The sequence below is a fragment of the Palaemon carinicauda genome, chromosome 21 (genome assembly GCF_036898095.1).
Source record: "Palaemon carinicauda isolate YSFRI2023 chromosome 21, ASM3689809v2, whole genome shotgun sequence".
NCBI classification, from domain to species: Eukaryota; Metazoa; Arthropoda; class Malacostraca; order Decapoda; family Palaemonidae; genus Palaemon; species Palaemon carinicauda.
The window spans coordinates 93,552,083-93,567,082 of record NC_090745.1 but is presented as its reverse complement, the minus strand read 5'-3'; the positions used below and the strand labels follow the sequence as shown (position 1 = coordinate 93,567,082).

General features: G+C 33.2%; 1 protein-coding gene across 1 annotated transcript in view; it reads right to left on the bottom strand.

Annotated features, from left to right (window-relative positions):
• The window catches only part of LOC137615038 (uncharacterized), a 544,093-nt gene that overhangs the window by 374,640 nt on the left and 154,453 nt on the right, over positions 1-15,000 (bottom strand). The window contains exon 2 of the mRNA XM_068344672.1: positions 14,080-14,153. Coding sequence (XP_068200773.1) covers positions 14,080-14,153 — 74 coding nt within the window. The remainder of the gene's footprint in view (positions 1-14,079; positions 14,154-15,000) is intronic.

The following is a 15,000-nucleotide window of genomic DNA, read 5'->3' as shown; positions in this document are numbered from 1 at the left end:
AAGAGGTTCACCAAGTCGCAAGGAAATTTACTAAGAGTAAAAACAATTACTTAAACCCAACATTAGGCACAAACTTATGTGCATGTGTGGCCTGTGTAACGATCTAGTCTTTGAACCAAAGCTCTATGCCATCAAAGAAGAATATTAACCTATGAACTTCCCTTGAGTCAAAGAAATACCAAAAGAATTATGGCACATTTAAGACATTCCAGTCAAGATCATATAGTATTTTCTTGGACGAATGCCTCAAAATAACAAGAAAGGGCAGATCTGTTTTTTTTAATAACTTTTACAGATTGTTGGTTGCAAGGTAAATCATGCATTATCTTTGACCAAGGAATGATTTTCTAACATACTGCAACACATCAAACCTAGGTAATAAAATGCTCTTAACGTAGGATACATACAGTTCCCTAAAGTAATGATAAATTATTAATTATCTATTTGAATTCACTTACACGTTCAAAAAGTGCCTTTACCCAAAACAGTGGACTAAGCAGATTCCTTTCTGCTTTGGACGTTCTTAGGGTTTCAGCCTATATTTTCTTTATAAACTCCTGCAAGGTATTAATAAGAGAAAAATAACTTGATGAACGTTTCCAGTGTCCCTTGGGGATTTCAGTATGGATCATAAAAATCATATGGCGGTAAAGAGAACAAATGAACACAGGGGAAAAAACCAATCATGAGACACCCTGAGACCAGTTTCCATCCTCCTCCCAGCGAACCTTCTGGCAGCATAACGAAGCAGAAAACAAAAAGATGCCATTTCCATCAACCTTGCTGCTGCAGTTGTTGACTCGAGGCATAACAGTAAAAATAACAATAGAGTAAAATAAAGAAGCGAAAGTAACATAAGAAACCGGAGATAGAAGGAGGAGAAGTTGAGCAAGGAGGAGGAAGAGAAGTTGAGCCAAGCAGCCATATAATCCTGGTCACTCCCAGCAGGATGTTTTGCAAAATCACCCGAGTGTGTAGGTTAGTGAAGCTGCAATCAGCACCCCCTCACATCCACCCACCTACCCACTAGCCCCCTACCCATTCTGCTACCATAATACACTCCCCATCTTTCCTTTGCTTTTCTTGCACGACACGAAGAAAGAATTAAAGTCAAGGGGGTTCTTGCAAACACCACAACGCAGATAATGAAGAGGAAAGAGGAGGACAAGGATGGAAGGAGCATCATGAAGAGTGGAAGGGGAATGGTGGAGAAATGGGGGGAACATGATAATGTAGAAGGCAAGAGAGAAGTGGCGTAACATTAAGCAGCTCCACAAGTTCCATGGGTTACGATCACGAATCTTAATTCTCGATTCCCCCATTCCCTCCCACTGCTCTTTCCTTCAAATGATGGTCAAGTCCTCTCTCTCTCTCTCTCTCTCTCTCTCTCTCTCTCTCTCTCTCTCTCTCTCTCTCTCTCAAAAAGAAGGCTGAATTCTTCCAAGGGAGACATTTCTCAAGTACTTGGTGACGTGGATTACAGGCAAATGTTCTTAATAAAACGACGAGAGGTTCTCTTTCGTAAATTTCCAAGGACTACATTTGGCCACATACTCCTTCTAGTCTAGAGATATGAAAAGCAACATAATTCCAGTGCATTTATTTATAAAATATTTTGTTTTCTCATTTTTTGAAATAACAACAAAAGATAGCCATGTAAAATTTTCAGTGACCGAAAATTTAGAATTAAACGCCCCAAATATTTCACAAAACACCTTTATTTTAAACAAAAAAAAAAATAATAATCTAAAAGCTCTGATTAGGTTACCTTCTATCTAAATCCTAAGAATCTTTAAAATAAATATAAAACATTGAAGCAAAATGTACCCCATTTTAATCCACAAATATGAAAATTTCACCTTAAAGTCTGGTGCTATTGTTTTTGTGTCAGAACAAACAGATATTTTTTTTTTTAACCAACTCTTACTGGTGTGTTATCTTCTGTGAATATATATATATATATATATATATATATATATATATATATATATATATATATATATATATATATATATATTTATATATATATATTTTTTTTTTTTTGTACTCTGAAATTGTTTTTTTAAAGAATATTTTAAGAGTATGGTATATAACAATTTGTTTTTGGCAAAATCGTCGCCACATTTTTATGTATGGAAACAAATTCCAATGATATATTAAGCTGTCTTTAAAGCTTCCTTGTACTGGAAAAATGTCTACTTACATATGTTATTTTAAAGTCAATGCTTACAACCGATGAATATCAAGAATAAAAATTCTATTTAATAGTAACAGCTGCTCCAGCAATTTGTAGTACAAGAAGATATCACCCTTATTGCCAAAATAACTAACATCTTTGAAAACAAGTGAGCACATTCATTATGAATTACCTCGACCCAAACAAATAGATTTCATAACTAGGAACACAACCCCTTGAAAATACCAATGCATCTTTTTGAATGTCATCATACACGTACGAGCATATTTAATTATCATTATTATTAATACTTGCTAAGCTACAACCCTAGTTGGAAAAGCAGGATGCTATAAGGACAGGGCCTCAACAGGGAAAATTGCCCAGTGAGGAAAAGAAACAGGGAAAAATGAAGTTTTAAAAAACAGTAACTTTAAAATATTTCCTATATAAACTATAAAAACTTTAACAAAACAAGAGGAAGAAAAACTAGATAGAATAGTGTGGCCGAGTTTCGAGAGGTAGAAGGAAACACAGTGTGGGGAAATGCAAGCATTTTCCTTCACTGAGACTGTGGTCACAAAGGGTTATGGGATGGATCTTGCTGTATGAATGTCTGGGGTATGACTAAAGAATTTATTTGCATATAAAATTCATCTAGCAGGAGCACACAAGCATACTCCTATCCCTACACCCATATCCTCATATTACTTTAGTTTTCGGTCTTTGTGTTTGAAAAAATGGTTCTCAAAAATACCATTTAAGTCTTATTTTATTCGATATCGAAAAGGAAGAATTTTCAACAACAATACGTTTAAAACGGATAGTCATAGTAAATAATATATTTGATCACAGAGATAAAAAAAAAAAAAAAGCCTATGAGGAATCCCGCGGAAAGTTGTCCGCTATTCCAGGAAATTAATAACCGAGGCATTTTCTAGTGTCGCAGAAAAATATGACATTTTTCTTCTATGAAAGGCAAAATTATTTTTAGTGATGACATTTAATTACATGAAAAATAATTCCTTATGAGATTCATAAAAAAAGACGTAGCTAGAAGCAAGGAATGCTGCTGGTTCTTGAAAATTGTAGCAACATTTACTGCAGTATTTATTATTGTCATTGGTTGAAAAATCCAACACTTTCCATCATTATAAAAGGTAAATAGATGGTATATATCAATGAAATTTCAGTTTCAAATATGTTCAAATATATAGTAGAATATATTAGACTGAATTATTGTGAAAGTCCTAAATGAAAATTTTGTATGTTATACATTCAATATTTTTTTTTTCTAAAATTTATAAAAATGTCAAGGTAATCTAAATCCTTCTATCATAATAGTCCAAGTAAAAACAATAGTTCCTACTAAACCAATGGAATCCTTAATAAATGGAATATAAAGAAATCCTATTTTGAAACCTGGGTAAAATATGGAAGACTGCCAGCTTTTGTGAGCGTGCATGAAAGCACACACGTTTTCCGAGTTAGCCCTCGCCCATCCACACATTCTTCTCATTATCGAATCATTTAACAATCCATTACAAAACACTGCAAGTCCTAATTAGCAAGTTTAAACAAAGTAAAAACGGAAATTGCCATGCTAATACACATGTCAAATTGTTTGACACGAGAGAAACTAAATGATTTAAACTTGCATATGAAAAAGATCTTTTTAAGGGGAATCTATAAATATAACCAGTAAAAATTTTCTCATGGAGGTTGTCTGACTGGTAGCAAGGACAACGCATACTGAACAAAAGCAAAGAATAAAGGCTGTCGGGTTTTATTCTCTCTCAGCAGAAAGGGAAAAGAACTGGTTGAAGATAAAAAAACGAGAAAGAAAAAATCCAACCGATCATTTCCATGGGGTTGACCTTGAATTTTGATTTATATCTATTGATAAAACGTTGTCTGACAACTTCGGAGGAGAATGATCTCAAACACTTTTTAGGCAAGACACGTAGCAGAGAGAGAGAGAGAGAGAGAGAGAGAGAGAGAGAGAGAGAGAGAGAGAGAGAGAGAGAGAGAGAGAGAGAGAGAGAGAGAACTGTTTCCCCCTCATAAATTACCACCGTGGACATAGCATAGAAGTCAACCCAGTTTGCGACCAGCCCATGGGTCATAAATTAAGACTAATTTAGAATTGTTCTGAAATATGACGAGAGATCAGCACCTCCTAGCAGTACTGATTAATCGCCTGACCGGTTCTTATCAAGTAGCCAAGATAGGCAGCCCCTTTTTTTTTTTTTTTCTTTTTTTTTTATTGTGCTTGCCTACCTGACTGACTACTCGCATATCCCTGCCCCTTGCCACTCGCCAACTGAAGAATGCACGCCAAACACGTTTCGTGCCTACGTATATACCATAAGGGATCTTACGCACGAACACCAGCTCAAAGCTTTGCTTGCTTGATTGAATGACAAGCGTTGCTAAATGTTATAAGGTATTCATGACACGGATGTTGAAAACTCATGGTTTTGGAACTTTGCAATTTAAAACGTGATTTCCCGTCATATCACCGAGAACTACTGTACCATTATCTCTGCTTTTCTACATTGTTTTGGATTTACTGACTGCGATGGAATTTGTGGTGTTCTGAATATGGTAATTGACGTTTAGTTTATGAACACGAACTGCTATTCTTTCCTAACGATCTTGACAATGCTTAATAAAAATGTTTCGTTAATAGCTTGAGATGGAGGGAGAGAGCAAGTCAAATACCATTCATTTTTATACTTCACTCATGCTTTTTATTAACAATATTGATGATGGCATCTGTTTAATCTATTACAAAAAAAAAAATAATAATAATTTAGAGGAATATAACTTACAACTATTTTCATGACAACATTTTTCTCTATGTGAATACCAGCATTCGTAGTTTTCATAGGAATGGCCTTGCATTAATTCAACCGAACAGAGGAAAGCTTTGCCATTAGGGGAACTATCTTTGATTAAGACCTCAGCAGCTGTTGTTCAGTAACCGGAATGTGAACATTAATAAAGCTAAATACTTGTTGCTGTTGCTAAATGAAGCTGGCATGTGGCCAGAACAGGCTCTTGTGTGTGCAAGAAGCCCGTAAGAATACATTTGCATCTTGGTTAGTATATTAAGAGAGGTAAAGTTCGGATATCACAGGTTCTTCCTATGTTACATGCTTGACTTATAAAAATATTTGCATTCTACAACGTATATAAGTTTAAATATGTGTAATATGGTCAAGAATCTGACGAATTCACAATCATAAAAATATAATCATTATTTGGAAGGTATAGCATATTAAACGATATATCGGAAGAGATTTAATGAAATGCTCTTAATACAGCCACAAATCATCTTCCTATAATACTGACAAATATTATTGAGTACAATATCAACAGGTGTTCCAAGTAAGTAATCTATCCATGACCTTGGCAAAGGCAATCATCTACATAATAACTTACACTAGTTAGAGTAGAACCAACATGTTCATATTAATGGTTACATCGTCAATATACAATTTGGAAGTCATATTTTCTTAGCACAATACGAGTGTTTTGGTTGTTTTGAGTAACAGCTGCACTGGATGGCTTAATTAGCAGGTGTTTCGTTAAGAACAATAAGAGTTATTCCCTTGTGTCATATGTTACATTTGCCTTATATATAAAATTATATTAAAATAGGAAAAATTTCCAATATTAGCTAAGTTTGGAGGTTAAAATAGAATTTGTTTTCCTTGCTCTAATACCTCACTCACATAGTTCAAAAATGTACGAAGTTGTCTGCCTATCTTCACATTTTACTAAATAATACAGTTAAAATAATTCTTTGGTTATCAAAGACTATCTTAGAGGGATAATATACTGCAGTGCTCTCAACATAAACAGGAGTAACATCTGACTTTCTGTAAAATAAATTTGACAAATATTTTACGCAACGATGTTAACTGAAGTTCAAAGACTTCACCAGCTGCTGGTTATCTTGTGAAGAGATAAGCATTTATATTTTAGAATATATAGGTACTGAAATGTGTCTTAAAAGTTAAGACATAAGCATTTATATTTTAGAATATATGGGTATTGAAATGTGTCTTTTAAAAGTTGGACATAAGCATTTATATTTTAGAATATATGGGTATTGAAATGTGTCTTTTAAAAGTTGGACATAAGCATTTATATTTTAGAATATATGGGTATTGAAATGTGTCTTTTAAAAGTTGGATATAAGCATTTATATTTTAGAATATATGGGTATTGAAATGTGTCTTTTAAAACTTGGACATAAGCATTTATATTTTAGAATATAAAAGTACTGAAATGTGTCTTCAAAGCTAGACATAAGCATTTATATTTTAGAATATATGGGTATTGAAATGTGTCTTTTAAAAGTTGGACATAAGCATTTATATTTTAGAATATATAGGTACTGAAATGTGCCTTAAAAGTTAGGACAAAAGCATATATATTTTAGAATATATAGGTACTGAAGTGCGTCTTTTAAAAGTTGGACAAACGCATTTATATTTTAGAATATATAGGTACTGAAATGTGCCTTAAAAGTTGACATAAGCATTTATATTTTAGAATATATAGGTACTGAAATGTGCCTTAAAAGTTGACATACGCATTTATATTTTAGAATATATAGGTACTGAAGTGTGTCTCTTAAAAGTTGGACATACGCATTTATATTTCAGAATATAGGGTATTGAAATGTGTCTTTTAAAAGTTGGACATACGCATTTATATTTTAGAATATATGGGTATTGAAATGTGTCTTTTAAAAGTTGGACATAAGTATTTATATTTTAGAATATATAGATACTGAAATGTCTTAAAAGTTAAGACATAAGCATTTATATTTTAGAATATATGGGTATTGAAATGTGTCTTTTAAAAGTTGGACATAAGCATTTATATTTTAGAATATATGGGCACTGAAGTGTGTCTTTTAAAAGTTAATATGTGACAGATCATTTACTTATCCGTTAGCATTGCTTTGTAACTACTACCAGCTATCTCCTTTTGGCGTTATCAACTCATTACCACTTATCCTTTTGTCAGCACATTTAGGCATTACCATTCATTCTCAGGCTAAATTGTAAAACCTGCTACCAGCTACCCTGATAAAATGTAAATGGTTTACTCTCAACATTCTTAAACTTCAAGTGTTATCAGTTTAAAAGCGGTGGATATCTCCCTTTTATCATATAACGGTGACCAACAGTTGCAACGAAAAATTATATCAAAGTACAAAAAAAAACTATGCTTTTATTCCGACTAATTATTGCACCTAAAACCAGTCTCTCTCTCTCTCTCTCTCTCTCTCTCTCTCTCTCTCTCTCTCTCTCTCTCTCTCTCTCTCTCTCTCTCTCTCATGTCCAAAAGGCGAGAGATACACAGCCTCGCCCTCTCTGTCAGATTACTCTCCTTTGCATGACTGAAACTAGTTTGTAACGCCTCGTCTCTTAAATAATGCCACCAGGTTCTCAAACAAGGCTGCCCTAACATTCCACACCCCCTTCTACTTTTGCAGTCAATTCAGTTATGCTAGCCCGAGATGACGTGGTCTACTGACCCCACAAGTAAATATCCGTTAATCTTCAAGACAGCACATTACAAAAACACTAACAGAATGCTCTTCTATAGTAGACGGTATATGAAGGTATGGAAATTGTTTAGTTGTGTTAATCGATAAAAGTTTTTGGAATTCATGAGAGTCCCAATTACCAAAGATATTAACTCTTGAAGAAGAAAATTATTGAATAATAAAGAAGGAAAAATAGATTAGCAAAACACTACAAGCCAAGAAGCTAGTTAAAGGATTCCGGTTTCCATCCAAGCATTAGGTTCCATTAGCCGGCTTTTAACCCTCTGTCAGCAGTAATTGGAGAGCTGTTGACTACGTAGATACTATAAGCGAATCTCGGTTCCCGCTTGAACTATAAAAAATTGTGACATTGTAATTAGGAATATAGTAAAAAAATCTTTGGGACACAGCATTTTTCCCCTTTTTTCTAAATAACAAAATTACTGTCTATAAACAAATGAAAACTCTAAAATAAAAAGTTTCACGAAAATGCCCAAGGCACAGAGAACTTATATATTCTTCAAACCAGACCACTGATGGGAAGAAGCAAAATAAAAATAAAAAGTAAAAGTTGTACTCACTATGAACTTAATTACCGATCATTAAAGTACTAATTGTATAAAAGTCTACGGATAGTTCCACAATGATTTCATTTTAATCAAAGACTTTAAATCTTTTAATTTTCTTACACATTACACTTCACTTGTACTAATTAGTGTTAATGCTAGAGATATTCACTCATTCCAATGTGAAAATGCAAAAATACATCATAAACTTACACATTAATTAATACTGTAAATAAAATTATGCAAAAGCGTACACTTTCAGATCAACTATTGAAAATCCCTCTCTCCGTTTCTACAATAAAAATGTTCAGTATGAATTAACTAGGAAAGACAAACAAGATAACATCTTTGTTAAAGAACCAAAACTTATTTCTTATGAGATAAGTCACTATATTTCACACTGAGGCTTCAAAAATATTGCACTAAGAGAGTGAGAGTTACAAGGAGTTACAAGGATTTTGCATGTCTCCATTCGCGGAGACTCCGATTTTGCTCTTTGGTAGAGCAATTTAGTTTAGCCATTTAAAGAGTTCTTATGATCTTCAATATCTTATTTTTAAACTCGTTTACCGTGTTAGTGTCTACTACATCCGCTGGAAGTTTATTCCAAGTATTTGCTATTTTGTATGTAAAGAAATTGCCGCACTGAGTGGTGGAGAGAGAGAGAGAGAGAGAGAGAGAGAGAGAGAGAGAGAGAGAGAGAGAGAGAGAGAGAGACAGAGAGAGAGAGACAGCATTGGGTTTCTGAATAGATCCTAATGAACACAAATGTTTCTTATGGAATCGGTCTTCACCCTCTCATTTGAAGCCCTCACCCATGATGGATGGACGGTGTGGTAAACCACACACGCCCTGGAATAATTTTCCTCTCCTCCAAGACTAGTCATCCGGCAGCGAAGAAAAGTATCGAGGGATACCGCAAGATACCAGACGAAAGGGTACAGGGCGGTTGGGAGACCATACCAAAACTGGATGATCAATCATTCAGGTGGAGAGAAATTGAAAGTTGACGGAGTGATGGTTAGACTTGTAGTTTTCTGGAGTGGGGAATAGACATGTCTACCAATATTACTTTTGAAAACAGTATACTGAAAACATACACTATAATTATTCTTAATAAAATTGTTGCCATTAAAGTTTCCATAATTTGCCTTTTTTTCTAAATAATAATCATAAAGATGTTGTTTTCATAATTCTAAACAAGAGATGAGGTTGCTAACCACACGTCCATGCAACCTATTCAAATGGCTAACAACGCCTAATATTCTATGCTAATCACTTACCTACCAGGAAAAAATAATTGCATAAGCATGTCAATCATAAGGACTCTACTGTTGCAAAGTAGTTAATAGAATCCAATTTACGGCAATAAAGAATTAAAAAACTTAAGGGTCAGGGGCATGAGGTTTCAGGGTAATTGTTCATTTCTTAAATAAATAAATAAATAAAAAAAAAAAAAAAAAAAAAAAAAAAAAAAAAAAAAAAACGAAGAAAATCACAAGGGTTTCCACTAATGGTTTTTTATACTTGTTGTAAATCTCATAAAGGTGGCTTTTATTAACCCAATGGCAGTAATTGCCCACAATACAAAGGCGGTCATTAAGGTAAAGAGTACTTAGGCACAATATTTCGCCAGTTACGAACCCTGAATAGCGTTTATATATGAAAAATAAATTCCACCGTGGTCACGAAATTCGCTTTTTCTTTTGTGCTCGAGTTACCCACTCCCGTCAATATCCATGCCATGGCAATAAATTACTCGAAAAGGTTAACTACAAACATTACACAATATCTTTACAATGCATGAACGTTGAATCACATACATATGTTGTTACAAAAGAATTATCCTTTATAAACCCATTCTCATATGGATTATAATGAAGGAACATTAGAGTTATTACTATAATTAAAAGCAAGTTTTCATGTCGCTATTTCATTGGAAAAGTCTCACCACTAACTATTTTCTCCTATAATAATAACCGTCTTATTGACGTCGTTACAAAGGTCTTGTCATGCTATTGATGTGGTTATATAAAATGGTCATTTCAGGATAAAGGATCAATCGTGTGTTTATTTCAACATGAGATATACAGCAACACCCTTTTTTTCCAGGTGAGCTAATTATTGTCAATGTCGAACATTTAATCTTCTCTTAAATTTTGCATAAAACCCCGTTCCAAGAATGTATATTTCACATTGCAATAATATTGATCAGCTAAACCAACAGATATAACTAAATTCATAACTAATATCTACAACTTTCAAAAACGCCATTTTTTGCGCCAGTGAAGAAATATATACAGTAGCTACCAAATTAAAATGAACTATTCAGAGATCCCAACTCAACTGCAGACATCTCTCTCTCTCTCTCTCTCTCTCTCTCTCTCTCTCTCTCTCTCTCTCTCTCTCTCTCTCTCTCTCTCTCTCAATAAATAAATAAATAATTAAGATAAACACAGATTCACGCAAGTCACAGAAGCAATACTTACAAGCCTGATATAGGCAACTCATTTGAATGCCTTTCAAAATAATTAAGCGCAATAAGCGAAAAGAAAACATTATCATGACTGGAAAATATTGCAACATGAATGCAAAAAAAAATTTACGATAATCTAAATTTCACAGGCTAATTATAATAAAGTAAACTTTACTAGCAGGTAATTATATTTATAGGAAAATAACAAAAACAAGTATGATACACAACTATATATATATATATATATATATATATATATATATATATATATATAGATAGATAGATAGATAGATAGATAGATATATATATATATGCATATATATATATGCATATATATATATATATATATATATATATAGATAGATAGATAGATATACATATATAGATATACATATGCATATATATATGCATATATATATATATATATATATATATATATATATATATATATAGATAGATAGATAGATAGATAGATAGATAGATAGATAGATAGATAGATAGATAGATAGATAGATAGATAGATAGATAGATAGATAGATAGATAGATATATATATATAGATAGATAGATAGATAGATAGATAGATATATACATATATATATATATATATATATATATATATATATATACATGAGAAAGAAGATAAGTAGGACTGAACATGAATGAGTAAAACTGATATAATGTTCAATGAAAATGCCGAGAAACAACAGATAAGGGTGCTAAACGAACCTCTACAAACTGTTAATGAATATACATGTACTTATGACACACAGTAAATGGTCCTACCAGTATTAACTTATGGAGCCTTTCTAAAGCCTTAGAACATAAGCTAGGTACAACTCAAAATCTATGGAAAGAATAATGATGGGATTAACGCTAAAAGGCTCACTGAGCAATATGGATACGAGAGCAAAGTAAAGTAGAGGATATTCTAATAACATGTAAGAAAGAAAAATGGACATGAGCAGGACATATAATTAAAACGACTCTCATTAAGAGAAAATAAATGGACAAAAAGAATAACAGAATGGGTTCCTCGAGATTACAGAGTAAATAGGGGGAGGAAAAGACGATGGAATGACGAGCTAAGAAAATTTGCGGGTATAGACTGGCATAGAAAGACCATAAACAGAATGGAGAGGAAGGACATGTCTGTTTTTTTTTTATCCTGGACAGAACTAGCAACGACTGGTGATGATAAATTTTATATATATATATATATATATATATATATATATATATATATATATATATATATATATATATATATATATATATATATATATATATATATATATATATACAGAGAGAGAGAGAGAGAGAGAGAGAGAGAGAGAGAGAGAGAGAGAGAGAGAGAGAGAGAGAGAGAGAGAGAGAGAGAGACATATATTTAAACACATACACATACACACACACACACATATATATATATATATATATATATATATATATATATATATACATATATATATATACACACACACACATATATCCAACGGTCAAAGTATTATAACTAACGCCACATAAAAGACACCTTTACTGACACTAAAGGTGGACTGAAGTTCACACTTGACAGCAGAGAGTAGTTAAATAAACTCTACGGGTTAAAGATGAGTAATTTCGCCTTCCACCTGACGAGAGAATGTACGAGATTTATTGCCTTCCAGAACGTTCCCCATTTTCATTTCATGACAAACCTCGCTTTGCTATTTAATAGAATGTTGGAGCTCCTTTCTTAAAGTTTTTACTATTCCTTGAGGTATAACTACTATCAAATTACTAAATTACAATAATAATTTCTGCTCCAACTTCAATATTTTCCCATAATGACTTTGAATGTGTTGTCAATGAGGACCAATTTCCAGATGAAATATATTAGAAGAAACACACACACACTCTCTCTCTCTCTCTCTCTCTCTCTCTCTCTCTCTCTCTCTCTCTCTCTCTCTCTCTCTCTCCTCTCTCTCTCTCTCTCTCAATAAACAACTAAATTACAATAACAATTACTGCTCCAACATCAATATTTTTACATGACTTGGAATGCCTCCTCAATGGGGACCAATTCCCAAATGAAATCTATTGGAAGAAGCTCTCTCTCTCTCTCTCTCTCTCTCTCTCTCTCTCTCTCTCTCTCTCTCTCTCTCTCTCTCTCTCTCTCTCTCTCTCTCTCTCTCAAAATGGATTTTATTGAGACAGAATAAAATCGAGCCGCAAATGCAAGGAACGACGAGCACGCAATTAAGAGATCTACTCGACGTGGCCTTAAATAACAGCGGCCGCGTAAATGTAACTCTCTCGGCACAGGAGAATCCAAAGGAAAAGCAATGGCATGGCACTCAGAATGCAGTCAAAAGGCCAAGGAATTGCAAGTGCAAGCAGAAATATATGGACAACATAATACTCAATTATCGGTCCATAATCCCGATACCCGAAAGCCTACATTGCTCGCAGCAACGTTTGCGCTTCCTGGAATTAAGGCTTTAGGACTGAGCAAACACACGCATGCAAATCTCCATAAAAACATGACCATGTGGACAAGTACACAAGCAAAGAGATATACATGTAGATTACAAAATACCCAAATGATGCTTTGCGAACCTAAAAGTTTTCTGTTTAATAAAATTTTTTGGATTGGTATATGTGTTTAATCACAACGTGGATATTCATATCTATTCTAAGGAGGTGTTTCAAAGAGGAAATTAAAAAGAATATGGGCGAGATATTTCAAGAAGTTTATACATAATACGAGGGATTTTGGATGTAAATCAATTTTGCGGTACTACATCGTCGAGGTAAGAAAAAATAGCGTCTTCTATTTATAAGATAGATATACTCGTGAAAGTCTGCAAAGTGCCCATTAAACAATACACGATCAATCATGATCACATAGGAAAAGGTTGCAATACATTAAGGAGATGAAAGGTTGCATATATCCAAACACTGGAAGGAGGGTTCCATTTTCCCATAATGATAATAATGAAGATGATGACAATGATGCCGATGTTTCAATCCAATTTAAATAAACATTAAGAGATGAAATGCTGCATCTATAAAAACACTTGAATGAGGGTTCCATTTTTACATAATGATAATAAAGAAGATGATGACAATGATGCCGATGATGTAATTTAATTTTAATACACTCACATTTTCACATAATGAAAATAGTGAAGATGATGACAATGATGATGGTGATGCAATTTGATTTGAATACACTCACACTTTCACATAATGATAATAATGAAAATGATGATAATGATGACGGTGATGCAATTTAATTTTAATACACTCACCTGTTCATCCCGCGTCGACACGCCCTATACAATTCGATGTTCCGGTGCAAGTATAATCCATAAGCGGTATAATCCTGAAAAGGAGAGAAAATGAATTTAAATATTTTATGATTTAATTTCATCACCTCTATCTAACCCTGTAATTATTAATGCAATAATCCTTATTATAATCTATGTGAAAATATAAAAAAGAAAAACACTAACAGGTGAATAAAGTAAAAATAGACACCATATAAGGTGGAACAATAAGTCTGTACAAAATGCTGAATATTAATGATGCAGTTCCTAAATATTTAGAATAAGTTATCATTTATAAAACTTAGATTACAATCAATACCAATAATTGAATAAAATAAAAGTAGACACCATATAAAGTGGAACACTAAGTCTGTATAAAATGCTGAATATTAATGATGCAGTGGCTGAAAGTTTATAATAAATTATCATTTATAAATATTAGATTAGAAAAAAAACAGTTCCATTGCTGACAAGGTTAGGTCATTAAAACTGTCTTAAGAGAGAAACAAAGAAGAAAAAATATGAACCAAGTTAAGATTTATTTTGACAGGTGTTTCAGGTAAACAACAACGAAGCGTAGTATTCGGAAATAATATTTGCTGCATTTAAAGAAAACACGAATGTTAAAATAAATCTGGCACAAGAACAAGAAAATTAAAAATCTCAGCGATTCTATTGTGTGAAAAAATAAGCGGCCATGCTTCATTAACCCAAACACATACACACCACACAAATACACACATACACACACACAGAATTTGACAATGTTTACCTTCACTGTTTTTTTTCTTCCTCACACACAGTTTGCAACTCTGACATTGTTTTGGGAGTGAATCATGCCACCTGTACAAACCCTCCAGCCTATCAAACGAATACCGTCACGACAGACCACGAATGATTTGT